Below are 15287 nucleotides of genomic sequence, written 5' to 3' on the forward strand. Positions count from 1 at the left end.
GAAGAGTCTGCATGGACTGAGGAAGAGGTCAAACGAGTGATCCAGTGTATACCTAATCATCAGCCACTGCTAAGGCTGCAGCTCACCTGGTTTCCACTGTGAACCGGTTTGGTTTGTTGACTAGACCTCCTTCCAGGCCAGGCCCATATGCCCGGACACGGCTGGGGTCACAGCCCTCAGTGACTCCAACCCTGAATGGACTCTTGGGGATTGGTACATCATCATAGAGCACTTCAATCATGTGCATTCCTGAAAGAGTCAGCAACATGGAAAGTTAAACTATAAAAGCACAGATCAGCAATAGCAGGCTGACAGCAAAATGCATCCTATCTCAAAACTGCCATAAACAGATACTTTTCCTTGTAAAAAGCAACATGTTTCATTCTTGTTTCTTTGATGATTCAGCAGCGAGGTATTCGCAAACAAAGGTGGCACTTTATATGTATTAAAATTATATCATAAGAGACAAGATAATACTTATCCACGCCACACAATATACTACCAGAGGGAAACACAAGTGACCAACAGCGTTTCCCATCTCTATCTCTCCTGATGTCCTTATCTTTACCTCTAGCTCTTAGCACTTATCATGACCCAGCCTAAGAGAAGATTCCCACTTGCACAAAGAGATTGCTGCTTTTTATAATCTTCACGACCCCTTTTTATCTCTAGCAAACTTTAGCCTAGACACACACAACTTAAAAATAGAGACAGCAGGTGTGTAAGGGGGGGGAAACATTCTTCACTGGTATCTAATCTTTACATTGTGTGTTCAAAATGGAGACAAAACATTGGTCAGTAAGAGAGAAAACAGGCCAATACCAAATTGCAAGCTGACATCCTTTTTAATCTTACATAGTTTAGCATGAACAAAGGAGGAAAGCGAGCTAATTTTGATTCCTCCTTTGTTCATGCTTTACAGTTTTTAAAATCGATCAGACAATAGCTTCTTGCTTCACAGCCCAAAGGCACACATTGTATGGGGAACCTTCAGCAACTATCACTGCTCCAACAGAAGCATCAAGATCAGAGAGAAATGTGAACAAAATTGTGGAAAGAGAATCCATTGCAAGGCATGATTAATCACATTCAAAGATGATCGTCTCCAAGTAATTTATTTAAATATACAGTGTGGAATAGGCTCTTCGAGCACACCGTGCCAGCAACCCCCAATCACCCCGATTTAACGCCAACCTTATCACCAATTAACCTTCCCGGTTAACCTTCATCTTTGGACTGGGAGAAGAAACTGAAGCACTTGGGGAAAACCCATGCATTCCACAGACTCTGGAATTGAACTCCAAAACTTATGATGTTCCAAGCTGTAACAGCACTGTGCTAATCACAATCAGCAGAATTAAATCATTCAGCCCATCAAATCTGCACCACCATTCGATCATGGCTGATTTGTTTTCCTTCTCAGCTCTATTCTCCTTGGCCTCCATAGACGTCTATTGTAACGAATTCCACAGATTCACCTCCTCTGGCTAAGAAATTCCTCCTAATCTCTGTTCAAAAGGGGCCTTCTTTTATTCTGAGGATGTTCTCTCCTACACTCTCATTTCCAGAAAAATACTCTCCACATCCACTCTAGATGGGCCTTTAAATATTCAGTAGGTTCAGTACAAGCCCAGAGTCATCAAATGCTTTAAAACCTTAAGGATTTTAAGTTAACTTTAAAAAGAGGAGACATATTACTCACCATCTTCATAGGCTGTATATTCCACATGGTAGGTCCCATCACCTTTGTCCTTGATGTAACTGTCAGTCATGGCCCCAGAAGGATTAACTATACGAATCTTGACATGGTTCCCACCAGTTTTATTAATAGCTCGGCAGTCCACAGTAAACTCGGTAGTGACCTCTCGGAGCACCCCTGAACACAAGTTGAAATGGGATTAGATTTTAATTTACCCGTCACAACAGCGATCCTGTTGCTCTGAATATTTGCACCAAAAGTAGTCCCACAATCAACCCCAGTAGAGATTGTTTTGTTTGATTAGTTAGAGGCTCTCCCACAGACAGGTCAGCACCCCACCAGAAGACTGTCATTTCCCAGGCAGCTCCCCACTCCAACCACCTCCTTAAATTCACTAACATTCCTCCTGCCTTGTCGACCCCCCCCCACCACGCCACCCACCAGAGGTGCAGTTTTGGAAATTACACTAAAAGCAGTTCTGAAAATGATTTAATGGCACGGCTGTTCCATCGTGGTGGATCAGAGATCCGGTTCTCCCAGTGGGAGTTGTGACAATAGGTGCTCATATAGACTGTCCCCTTACCACGAGGTTCTATTCCTGGTCCAAACACCTTCACCGCCGCCGTATCAATAGCTGGATCGACCCGGACACGAGCTGGGAACTTGGGTACTGCATGCCCGCCATATTTGATGGTGATGGTGTACATGCCATGGAACGGCGGGATGTAGGTGATGGTATAGGTCCCGTCGCTGTTGTTCTGAATGTGTACCTCGGCCTTGACGCCAGTCTCAGAGATGATCTCGATCGTCAGATCAGCTTCCCCAGCCTTGGAGCAATCCACAGTGAACGTTCCTGCCTCGCCAACCTTGCCCCGCTCCAGCCCTGGTCCACTGGCCGTGACCTTGCTTGGGTCGAAGACCGGTTTGATGTCTGCCTTGAAGGGGGACCCTGGGATATGGGCCTCTGCAAATAGGATGTTGACTGTATATTCACCTGGCTCTGTTGGAAGGTACGAGACAGAGCAGGAGCCGTCGCCATTATCCTGGCACTCAATTTTAGCTTCACATGGACCTTCCACAGTCAACCCAAGACCACCAGTCCCAGCACCCTTGGTGTCGATGGCAAAGGGAGCTGGTTTTCCAACCACACCTCCCTTCAGACCTGGTCCATAGGCACGAACCTGAAATGCAACCAAAGTTCCTCATTATAGCCTACAAAGTCACTTAATCGTGTGGCTCACAGCAAACGTCAAACTGCAATCTCAGCAGTAAGTTCTCTTAAAATACTGCCCAGGCTCCGTGTCACAGCCTATCAAGTACTCTTGGCTATGTAGATGGAAGTCATAACACAAGAAAACTATTTCATAGCACGACAAGTTCCTACAAGATTATTATGTCTTTGTGATGTGGACAGAGGATGAATGATGGATAGATCCACTCTCTGGGGAGGGAAGGCAGAGTGGCCCTATCTACAGAAAAAGTGTGTTATTATTTCCACATTACAATGAATAGAAATACTAGTGTCAACCAAACTGATAATCTGGAGTTTGGTGGGACAGGGACAAGGGCAGAAGACATTCTGTGTTCCATGACTATACAAGGTAACCATCCACCCCTTGGCCGTCAGTAAGCCACTGTGAAAAAGGGATCTACCATCATCTGCATCAGTGGACTCACCTTGGTGGGGTCAGGAGGCATGACTCCTTCCACGGTGAAAGGGCTTCCAGGAACTGGATGTCCATCGTAGCCGACATCCACCTTGTATGGTCCCTCCTCAGGTGGCATATACTTAACTGAGTAAACGTCACTGGTGGGTCCTGTCTCCACCTTGCACGGGATGGGGCGGCGGGATGGAGACGTGATCTTAACATCAACCTTCCCCTGTCCCCCTGCGCCTCGCGTGTTGACACTGAATTCCTGATCCTTCCCCACGTCAACCTCTGCAGCAAAAAGAACACCAGGTTGTGTTTAGGTGAGTAGCCCAACCGATGCAAGGTAGTTTCAAGGCATTGCCATCAAGATATTTACAAAAGGGTTAACATCCTTACTGTTGTTCAGTCCCTGAACTTTGACCTTATTCATGTCAAGAGGTGGAGCCACATTAACCGTGAATGGACTCTTTGGAACCTGGTCGCCACCATAGGTTACCGTCACCAACATGTTACCCTGCAATCAATGGATTGTTGAAAGAGCACATCAGTAAACTTCAGATCAGTGCACACGAGGCTCCAAAAAAATAAATCCAAGTGATGGTCCACCAAGTTTAACTCACCAAACCCAGGTACTCATCACAGAACACGAGCACCCAACCTAATCTGACACAGTACACAACCACCCCAGCCCACGGGATACAAATAACCACTGTGTTCAGATACCAACCTCCCAGCTCCACACCCAAACCACTCCCCCCACCCCCCACTGTCACACACTGTCCCCCACCTGCTGCGCAGCGGTGTACTTCACAGTGTAGGAGTAGTCATGGTTATCGATGATCTCAAAGTCACGAACAGCCTCCCCCTTGGCTGCTCCGGCGAACTGTACGTCCAGGGTGGCTTTGCCTGCCCCCTTGGTGTAGACGGTGAAGTGGGTGGGCTTCCCGACCTCGACACCTGCAAACAATACACGAGATCTGCTATGAGTACAGCATGGATCCAGGAACTCCACACATCGGAGCGTGACATCCCACCCCTCACCCGTTTCTCAGCCCGAAACATCGACTGTGCTCTTTTCCACAGATGCTGCCTGGCCTGCCTGCTGAGTTCCTCCGGGGGGGGGGGGGGGGGGGAGGGTGTGTGTGTGTGCCTCCTGCACATATCTATTTACATATGCATTTGCACACATCTTCCACACTAGTCAGACTCCCACCTACGCTCCATGTGAGGGTTAATATGCCTTCAAAGCCCTCGTCACCAGGCGAAGTCTGAGCACGGTGGTCAGACTTAGAGTTGGACTTGTGGACTCTTACCACTTTGAAGCTCCTGATCCACTGGCCTTGAAAGATTGTGGATTATCAGAACCCAATTTGTTACTATTAACTGCCCTCAGTAACCAACAATAAATAGAGGAGGAAAAAAATAGTATTGCCAAATTTGGTTGAACAGATTCTCCAGAGGCTGCATCAGAATTTTCCACCTTAGCTATCAAGCAATCTTTTCTCTTTTTATTTTCTCACTTACGAGGAGTGGGAAGGCAAGGCTGACTTTCGAAGACCCAGTGATTTATTTTCTTCCCCCCCCCCCCCCCCACCCACCCACATCAGTTGCTCCCGTGACTAGGAGATGATTATTCAAACCAGTCAGTTCAGGACTGTCTGGGAGGGTGACCTACAGTGTGAGCACATCCCTCATAGTCAGTCAGCTTTCCTCACCAGTCCGGTTCAGTCCAGGACCTTCAGCCTTGACTTTCCCAGCATCATGTGACGGCTCCACTTTGATGTGGAATGGGCTGATGGGAATTTCCTGCAAATAAATTGGACAGGACGTGATTAGGGAGAGTGCAAAAGGCATAGTTGGGAGATGAGAAAATACATCAGAAAGAATTACAGGAAGACCAAGATATTTCAGCATTCTACTCAAAAGGTCCTAAGCAACTGCACTGCACAGGATAGATTCTCAGACAGTGCACAATAGTGACCCAACCAGGTACACACCATCCCATCCATGCCTCTTACATGAAAATCCCACAAGGTGCAGTAGACTGAGTCCATTACTCACCCCCACCATTCACTGAGATCATGACCAACCTAACTGCATTCTTGAGAAGTTCCCCCTACCCGCTTTTATCCTCTTACCACTTTTCAAAAGTATTCAAATACTTCACTTGCCCAGAGATCCGAAGATTCACATACTTCAGTGACAACACATTGCCTCAGCTCCAGCTTACATGGGCAATCCACTTTATTTTTAAAGCAATAACTCCCTTGTTCTGCCACAAAAGAGAGCAGCTCCATCTCTTCTCTTCCCCAAATTGCTGGATTGCACCCCACATTTCACCATCCAGAGTCACCAACCCCTCTTCAGACAGAATTGCTTTCTATTTATCCTCATTGCTATGAAACGGACAGTTCAGGAATTACAGCTTTAAATTGGTCATGTTGAAGGCTGCAGGACCTCCTTTTCTTTCCCCTGTGGCTGGAAGAATACTCTTCACAAGACAATCACCAACCCTTTCAGCAGAAGGCAGTTGAGAATGCAACTGAGCACACAATTACGTAACAAGGTCCGAGCAACATCTTGTACCTGGTCAGCGAACAGCACCATGATGGTGTATCGCCCCGCACCTGGGGGGGTGTACTTCACTGTAAAGGTATCGTTGTCATTCTTAATTATGTCGAAGTCGATGTCGGCCTCGGCTGGTCCCACAACCCCTGGCGCACACTTAATGCCAATGCTTACATCACCTGTCAGAGGAGAGGGCAGCATGAGACCAACAGAAGACAGCCCAGCACACAATCAGACAGTCATGCCCACGGTTTACGATACCGCAGGCCAAGCCAACCATCAGTAACGTTGCAGCAGTTGTTAAATGTCTTTGTCCAAATCTACAACCTTCATGATTTGCCTTCAACAAATCCGAATCAATCAGCTCACTGTTAGCCCACATGTTTTCCAAGTATAAATCAATTTTACCATAGTTATTAACTAGATTCCCTACTATCAGCTTCTGACTGACTGGCTTGCGTTACTCCCCTTCCTCTTTAAATATCAAGGAGGAAACTGGGTGGATATTTTCCCAGAAACTCACCCTGTCCAGCCTCACTGCAGTCCACCGTAAAGTAAGTGGGCTCATTGGCCTTAAGTCCAGTTTTCTCCACTCCTGGCCCATAAACCTTCACCTTGTCTGGGTGACAGCCTTCACCCACAGATACCTGGGAATGTGTGAAATGGAAGTTACTTCAGTCAATTCATGACACAAGCCAGTGAACGGCAAAGCAGCAGCACAGAATTAGAGGGACAATGTTCACACAGAACAATGAAGGTCCTTCATGGTACCAACCCCACAATCTAACCCTTCCTTCCCACATTTTCCTTTCATCCATGTGTTTAAGCATATTCAGTTACAATAAAAGTTATATAACACGGGTAAATGTCAGTGTGCAACACCAAACTCACCACTGTCTCTTCAGCCCATTACCTCATCAGCTCCCTCTCCTGATTTAACAATTTATCACACTTATCTTTTATTGCAATGACCCATTCCTAACATTGCCAACCCTTCCAACCCCTCCAATACCCAATCCCACTGATACCACCAACCACCTGCTCCTCCCATTCTTCATCAGGAAGAATCTCCGGGTTTCTAGTTCTAGCACCCCACAATCCCTTCCCAAGAACCTCCAACTGGGTTCAAAAGGCCATTCATACGACCACCTTTCCCCTGTACGCCCCACTTACTCTGAAAGGACTGTTCGGGACATTGACAGAGCCCCAGCTGATGATGATGGTGTGTTTGATGGGCTTCTGCGGCACGTAGACACAGAAGAACGTGTTGTCCCGGTTATCTTTGATCTGAATGTCAATGGGAACACCTTCCGCATCCTAGAAAGGCACAGAAACAAACTGAAAGCTTGGCCAGCTCAGTTGAGAATGATCAATCTGTCTCTTAAACAGACCCTCAAATCTAATTAAATAGAATATTCGCACCCCGTGCCGACCTGTGCTGAATTTTTAAGATTTAAAAATCAGCAAGCCCACTCCCATCAAGGCTGCCTCCCACCTCCCCCAGACCAAAAGTACAAGGCATTACCTGCGCATAGATCTTGAGCTCCCCCTTGCCAGCAGCTCGAGCATCAATTGTAAACTCAGCTGGTTTATTTACGATACAGCCTGTTGGTTCCAGTCCCGGGCCGAAAGCCTTCACCTGGAGAGCAGGATCGAAACAAGAGTATTACCTTATCCACAACAAGCTACGGAGACAAGCGGGAACTAAATGAGAAGGCAGAGCACCATGAATTTGGAGACAGGAGAGTACAGATGGAGGTCTGCAAAAAAAAAAAGCAGCAAGCAAGCAGCTAGACAGGGATGCCCAATCTGGGGTCCACAGACACCTCAGTTAATGGTAGGGGTCTAAAGCATAAAGAAAGGTCATGAACCCCTGTGCTAGAGGAGGGCAGCATCTGTACAGGCAAAGGATTGGACAACAGTAGTCAAAGCTAGACCTGACCCCTCAGGAGATTACAAGCCAAGATAATGCAATCCTCCTGAGAATTTTAACCCTTTGTCCTCCAGTCATATTCTTGCACTCTTCTAAAGCCAATAGGTTGACACTAAAAGTCAGTGCCCTGACCTACACCGCTCAGGATATTGTTTGATCTGGGGGACAGCAGAACTACTGGATGTGCACAGTTCCACTGTAGTCAGCATCCAGCTCTCTACACTCACCTTCTCTGGGAAGCTGTCGTTGTTTGCTGGCAGGATGCGAGCCATGAAGGGACTATCCTTAATATCTTCATCATCACAAATCACATGCACTGCATAATCACCAGGCTCAGTAGGCCAGTATCGCACATCACACGAGCCATCCCCTTTATCATCGCACTCGATCTTCGCCTGTGACGGACCTTCAATGGAGAAGCCTGGGAGAGAAAGATTACAATGCAGCTCTCAGACCGGAGATCGCATGCCATCAGATGCCTATCTCCAAAGCAGGTACACCAAGACCTGTTAGACGCAGAAACAGTTCACCTGTTATCTTGTCAAGAGTCTCATCTCTGCATCATTCAAATACAGACTGAACCGAAAGAAGATGCACAAGGAAAATCAGGCTGGTGCTTGGATCCAAACTCATGTTGACCTTCGCAACTATCCCAAGAAGGTACAGCACTTACCTAGTGTCCCAACTTCAGTGCCAATTGCCTCCACAACAAAATCTGCTGACTTCCCCACCACACCGGTCTCCAGCCCTGGTCCCCAGGCTCGCACCTTCTGAGCTCCAGCTTCAGGTCCAACTTGTACTTCAAACGGGCTAAGGGAGGCAACGCACAGGTCAGTATGCACACACCCAACAATGCAGCTTACATTCAATTAACACTGGAAAAGGTTCAATGGCTTTAAACTGAAAAAAAGCAGGGAATTTGAGTGTAGGCCCAGAGCTCCACACATGTTAACCCTTTCATTCCCAGAATCATTCTTGTGAACCTTGTTTGGACCCTCTCCAATGCCAGCACATCTTTCCTTAGATAAGCAGCCCAAAACTGTTCACAGTACTCCAATTGTGGTCTGACCAATGTCTTAAGCCTCAGCTTCACATCCTTGCTTTTATACTTTAGTCCTCTTGAAATGAATGCTAACATTGCATTTACAGAGTTGAAGAGGAATTTCTTCAGTCAGAGGGTGGTGAATCTGTGGAATTCATTGCCAAAGACAGCTGTGAAGGCCATTTGGGATATTTAAAGCAGAGGTTGTTAGGTCCTTGATTACTCAGGGCATCAAAGGTGACACGGAGAAGACAAAAGAATGGGGATGAGTAGGATAATAAATCAGACAGGATGGAATGGTGGGGCAGACTTATGAGTAGGATGGCCTAATCCTGCCCCTGTGTCTTATGATATTTGAGTGTCCTGTCCAACGTGTTGTTAAATTCCTTAAAACCAAAAGTTTAAAGTCCTAGATCAGAGATTTACAACCTGGGGTCTAGAGACCCCCCTCAGTCAATGGTAGGGGTCCATGGCATAACAAAGGTTGGGAACCCCTGTCCTACAGGACATTAGGCAAGTACAACTGGAACCAGGGAAGGGAGAACCTCTGTTGTAGTTAACCAAGTTAATTCTGTCTCCATTTGGCGTATGTTTTGCTAACTCTGACTCACCTTCTTGGAATAGCATAACCACCCCAGGTGATGGTCACTACATATTTGCCTCCAATCATCGGATGATATTCACATTCGTAGACACCGTCGCCGACATCCCGAACCTTCACAGGCTCCTCTGTGCCCTCTGAAAGAGAGATGGAGGCCAGTGAGTGACGTTTGCTGATTGCTCATCCTCTATTGGATAGGTGTGGGGTGCATAGTGGAGAGCAGTTTGAAAAGAGAGTGATCCACACTAGTCCAGAACCGACCCACAGACACAGGAAATGTGTTCCACCACTTAACCCGGGATCACTTCCTCCCATCCCTTCCCCAAATGATATTGTGTCCCCAGCCAAGCTGGATGCACAATCCCTACCAGCCAACTTACTGGGTCCTTTGATGACAACCTTCAGCTCTCCAGTGCCAGCTCCTTTGGTGAAGACTTTAAAGTCGGTCAACTCCTTAACCCGCACTCCTTTGGGCTGCAGACCTCTCCCCGAGGCGCGACATGCGTTGGGATTGCACGCTGGCAGAAAACACACGTGATTCAGGTTAATGTCAGGACATCGCACGCACAGAAAGCTCCAGCACAAGTCTACAGTCACATCACATTCCCACATCTACAGGACTCCTGTTGCAAGAGGAATCGGAAATCCTGCCAGCTTAGCAAGCAAATAAACCAGCAGCCACCTCTGCCACAAACTCTGCCTCAGGCCAGAGGCTCGGCTCTGATACAGCGGGTTTCTGGACATTGCCCACAATGCTGGGATAGAAATACGAGAAGTCAGCAAGGGATCCTGCTCCTAACCACTGGCCCAGGGAGGGACAACCTCTCCACATACAGATGACAGACCATCTTCCTGTCCAGGACAGGAAAATGTACAAAGCCCAAACAGCATGTTATCAAAAATTATGGGGGGGGGGGGGGGGGGGAGGGGTCTTGATCAGCAAAGTGCTTGGAGGGATGGATTTTTGCCATGGGTGAGGTGCTGGATTTTAGGAAGTCATATCAAGGTAGGACTTGAGAATAGAGGAACTTTGTGTTCCAACAAGTACATGGCTCACTGAAATGGAACAGGTACAGAAGGTGTTGAGGGCTTTTGACATGCCGGCCTTCATCAGCCAGGCACTGAATGTAAAAGTGGGCAGGTGGTTGTGTGGTGGTACAGAATGCTGGGCAGACTTTGATTATTATGTCCAGTGTAGGTTGCCCTGCTACAGGAAAGATGCTATTAAACTGGAAATTGTGCAGAAAGGACATGGCCAGAATGTGGGGGACTGAATTATAGGGAGGTGGTTGGACAGCCTAGGACTTTCTTCCCTGAAGCATAAAAGACAGAAGTGATCTTCGAAGTATACAAATGAACTCTTTCATTCCAGAGATGGGGAATTCAAAAAGTTAAAGTGGATAGGTTTAAGGTGAACGGGGAAATATTTAATCAGAACCCGAGGGCCACTCTTATATTGCTGAGAGAAAGGATGGCATGTTTGTGGAATGAGCAGTCAGAGAATGTGGTTCAGGCAGGTTACAATAACCACTGGGCAGGCATACAGACACAAACAGTTTAGAAGGCCATGGGCTAAATATGGGCAAATATGAGTAGCTCAGATGGGCATCTTGATTGGCAAGGACCAGCTGGGGGAGGGGGGGGGGGGAAGGGCCTGATTTTCTGTTGCACACTGACTAATTGATTGTGATTTAATCACATGACCCAACCTCCATCAAGTTGGAGAAACAGTTCTCAAAAAAGGAATGCACAGAATAATCCGGTGATTAACAAACCACTCCACTCAAGAACTGCATAAGTGCAGAGCCATTCCAGCAGAACATGGCAGCCAACTTGCCCACCCCAGAACAATCGCACTACATCTCATGACTGAGTTAGTAAAGACCAGGAATAAGAAGCCACTAACCACGCAAGCCCACGTAAGACTTGCATTGACTCATGGGGCCAATGACCATCCCAGGGAAGGGACTGGCCCATTAGCCAGTACCCGCATGCACGGAAGGCACGACCAGCAACTTCTTGTACAGACAGAGGCACACTGTTCACAGGTATAGTCAGACACACAGCTCAAGTCCCCTCAGACACGTGACTAGCACCCGTCAGACAAGCAGGACCAATAACTCTTGGTACAGACAGAAGCACAGGCAACCACTCAGCTCAGGCCAATACTAACGTGGTCGTTTGGGTTTGGGAGGAGGGGGTGGCGCTTTCTTTGCCTTCTCTGCCGGCGGGGTGCGGATGGACTGAGGAACAATCATAATTGGAGCTGGTGTAGCAGCCTGGGCCGGAGGGGGGGGTCCTGAAGTCAGTCCGGGCACAGAACATGAAGAAGAAAAGATGAGAGAGATGTAACATACGGTGTTGAGTGGCAGAGCTCGGTGCCGTTTCCTGCAGTTCCATGAAAGTGGGGTTGGGGGAGTATCTTGGCGCTCCGAGCTCTCCAGTCTAACAACCAGGCACATTCTTAGAGTGGAGAGAAGATTCTGCAGTGCCCAGTGCCACGCAGTCTCTGCTTTACTACAGCATAGCCCCAGCTTCCAAACCACTTTCATAGTCTCAGCCTCCAAATGACTGCCAGAGCACACCCAACTCCCAACAGACCATGGTCAGAACAATCTTGCACCTTCATTACTGCCCCAGTATAATCAGCCTCATCTTCAAGGAGAACACAGCTAGTCCTGCTTCATCTTGACTTTCTGTAGTAAATAGCCTTCCAGATTGGCCCCAATGTTACCAATTCATTAACTGTGCATTGGAAACTTTCAAACCACCAATCCCCTCCTTAAAGCAGGGGTTCCCAACCCTTTTTTAATGCCATGGACCACCACTGTTAAGCAAGGGATCTGTAGGCCCCAGGTTGGGAACCCCTGCCTTAAACCCAAGCTTGTTCCCTCTCCAACCAGGAGAGTGCCCTCGCCACCCATTGTGACCCCGAGAAACTAAATCCGCTCTGAAAATGCTGTCCAGTCATTTTATCTTTTGGAAAGCTGTGAACAAGATAGACACCCCACAGAACAAAAGCTCTTTTTTCTCAACATGCATGAGGAAATTGATAAAAACAACCCCCACGAGATCCATTTGCTCACCACAAATTTATTGTCTGTTCAGAGCAGGCTTTATTTAACAAGTGGGCTATTCAAGGTCACAGGGAAAGAAAAACATGTGCTCCTTCATTCTAATGTTGCCCAATGGCTAGAAGCAAAGCTTGCCTATTGACATGGAAGCTGGCAGCATCTTCATGTCTGCTCAACTGGATCTCCAACCATATCAGTAGTCATTTAATCAATATCTAAGTGGTTCATTTATGGTAGGAAACTAAATACCTTACAAACGGAATCTGTATTGATAGCAAAGCAAGATTTCTCCCCAGAGTATGATAATCATTTGTTTCAATAACAGTGCTAAAGAATCATGCCATTAGCGTCTGACCATAACCCAGAATAGAGAATAACTAATGGCACAGGATCAGATCAGCAACGAGGCGTTTCTATTCAATCAGCTACAAGGTCAACACTGCCTATTCTTGGTCAATTAACAAAACTTCAAGTTCCATGCTGGAACCCACTCGAGAATGTCAAAATGTTTGACAGCACTGCTTGAAGTTCTCCCTTCTTGTTCTGGTTAACTGTATCAACATCATATGCAAAAAACAAAAAGACATTAAACACACTCTGGTTACCGTGACTTGTGGCCCCCGCGTTAAAACAGTGACTTCATGCGTTGCAAACCATTTTGAATCACTCTGGGGTTTGCGAAAGGACGCCTTAGAAATGAAGGTTCTTTTACATACACGCACACTCAGACAGCCCGTGGGAGCTTTACTGCAGTGACCCACAGGCTCCATTCAGAAGATTATTGTCTTCCACCCCCCCCCCCCAACCAAAAAAATTAAAATCACAATTGACTGCATTTGTGGCATTAACAAGTGTCACTACTTGTAAAGTGTCAGCCTTCAATTTGTTGCCTGGGCCCCTCACCCAGCCCACTCTCTCTAACTTCACAAACCACTCATTTTACAATCTCTATCATGACACTGGCCCACAGACATTCAATTACCCCCCATTATACTTTGTACTTCTGAGCTCCCACACCCCTAAACATTCTTACTCCTTGCCCATCCCATACCCTCGTGTTCACATTCCTTCCACTTCACCAAAGGTATGATTGTTTCCCCACCTCTTAACCTCCCCTCTGGTCACTTTTCCCATAACCTCCCTCTCAAGATAAAAAAGCTAAGCAATGGAGTGCAGGACAAAGGTTCCTTGACCAGAAGAGCCCAGGAGCAGTGTGTTGTGACCTTACCTTCTGAGATGTTCACATTGAAGGGACTCTTGGGTATTGGGGCTCCAGCAAAAGTCACATGGATGGTGTGAGGACCTTCGAGTAGAGGTCTGTAAGTGCAGCGATAAACATTGTCTCCTTTATTCTCCAGAATCACTTCCACTGTATCCCGCCGGCCTTGGGGATCAACGATGACAACGCCAACATCTCCTGATCCAGCACCTGTAGGGTAAAGGGGCTGTTGTCAGTACACTCTCAACAACAGCAACCCACACTGGGCAGAAGTTACCATTCTTCATCAATGTTAAAATGCAATGGAATCAGAGGAGGGTCTCTAGACACACCTGGTCACCCAACACAACCCCTTCCCAGTCCCAAGCTTCAGACTCCAAACAGGATAGCAAATGCAAGAACATGAATGTCTGATGAAAGTTTACAAACCTCCGCTGAACAGGTCTTAGAGAACAAGGACATTAAAAGCAGAGATGGTTTACTAGGAAGACTCAATGGGGGAAAGAGACCTCTGCAAATGGAGGGGACACGGGCTAGATTTGTTCTACACCAAGAAAAGCAGGTTACAGGGGGACCTAAAGAGATGCTCAAAAGGCTTTGTTCAAGAGAGTAGAAAAGAACTCCTCAGGAAAGTGGGTCAGTAAACTAAGCTTACCAATTCACAATGATGGGCAAAAGGACTAGAGAGGGTAAAAGTCTTGGGGAGCAGGAGCACACTACACTGAAACATTCGAAAATCATGAGAGGTGACTGGATGTAAACATGGAGAACCAATTATTACATTCACATGGAAAAGTGGCATACAAACTAAAACTGAGAAGGTCTAAGAACTGAACCAGAGATGGACCATGGTAGGCTATTGGCTTCTTTCCCTGCAGAGTCACCCTTCCATTGAATGAAGATATTTACTCCAAAAAAAAAGCTTTAAAATTAAAACATCATCTCATTAACGCACACAAAACACTGGAGGAACTCGGCAGGTCAGGCAGCATCTACGGAAATGAATAAACAGTCACCATGTTGAGCCATGATCAGGACTGGAGAGGAAGGGGAAGGATGGCAGAATAAGGAGGTGGAGAGAGAGGAAAGGAGAACCAAGCTGGTGATAGGTAGATGGAGTGGGGAGGCCCTTTGCCCTTCCCTCTTATCGCCTTCACCCTGGAACTCACCTGCAGTATAAATGTCGAAGTAGGTTGGCTTGTTGGCCACATTCCCATTCAGCTCCAGACCCGGGCCTTGAGCAGTCACCTTGTTCGCATCACCCAGAGCCATGCCGATCTGGACTTTGAAAGGGCTTTTGTCAATTTGCTGCCCAGCAAATAAAACTGTTACCTGGAAGTGAGCACAAAAAGGCAGCATTAATGTAAGTTTGACTGTTGTGTACCACAATACAATAAGCCCATCTTCCTATCAGCCATTCATATGGAGTACAGGGATCTACAGCTGCAATCTGACCTGGAATGGTTGCACTAAGTTTAGAACATTAAGAGGTGATCTGA

General features: G+C 47.0%; 2 protein-coding genes across 2 annotated transcripts in view; one reads left to right on the forward strand and one right to left on the reverse strand.

The window, feature by feature from the left end:
* The window catches only part of LOC132403641 (uncharacterized), a 78533-nt gene extending 63761 nt beyond the window's left edge, over window positions 1-14772 (forward strand). Inside the window, exon 5 of the mRNA XM_059987130.1 lies at window positions 13928-14772. The gene's annotated coding sequence lies outside the window, so the exon portion shown is untranslated. The remainder of the gene's footprint in view (window positions 1-13927) is intronic.
* flncb (filamin C, gamma b (actin binding protein 280)) overlaps window positions 1-15287 on the reverse strand; it is a 63289-nt gene that overhangs the window by 27183 nt on the left and 20819 nt on the right. The window contains exons 7-23 of the mRNA XM_059987121.1: window positions 14958-15120; window positions 13798-13998; window positions 9876-10013; window positions 9506-9632; window positions 8526-8662; window positions 8080-8273; window positions 7445-7558; window positions 7093-7236; window positions 6443-6566; window positions 5938-6098; window positions 5067-5157; window positions 4139-4308; window positions 3748-3865; window positions 3377-3639; window positions 2283-2880; window positions 1703-1876; window positions 87-249 (exon numbers count right to left, since the gene is read on the reverse strand). Coding sequence (XP_059843104.1) covers window positions 87-249; window positions 1703-1876; window positions 2283-2880; window positions 3377-3639; window positions 3748-3865; window positions 4139-4308; window positions 5067-5157; window positions 5938-6098; window positions 6443-6566; window positions 7093-7236; window positions 7445-7558; window positions 8080-8273; window positions 8526-8662; window positions 9506-9632; window positions 9876-10013; window positions 13798-13998; window positions 14958-15120 — 3080 coding nt within the window. The remainder of the gene's footprint in view (window positions 1-86; window positions 250-1702; window positions 1877-2282; window positions 2881-3376; window positions 3640-3747; window positions 3866-4138; window positions 4309-5066; window positions 5158-5937; window positions 6099-6442; window positions 6567-7092; window positions 7237-7444; window positions 7559-8079; window positions 8274-8525; window positions 8663-9505; window positions 9633-9875; window positions 10014-13797; window positions 13999-14957; window positions 15121-15287) is intronic.

This window comes from Hypanus sabinus, chromosome 13, assembly GCF_030144855.1.
Source record: "Hypanus sabinus isolate sHypSab1 chromosome 13, sHypSab1.hap1, whole genome shotgun sequence".
In the NCBI taxonomy this organism is placed as follows: domain Eukaryota; kingdom Metazoa; phylum Chordata; class Chondrichthyes; order Myliobatiformes; family Dasyatidae; genus Hypanus; species Hypanus sabinus.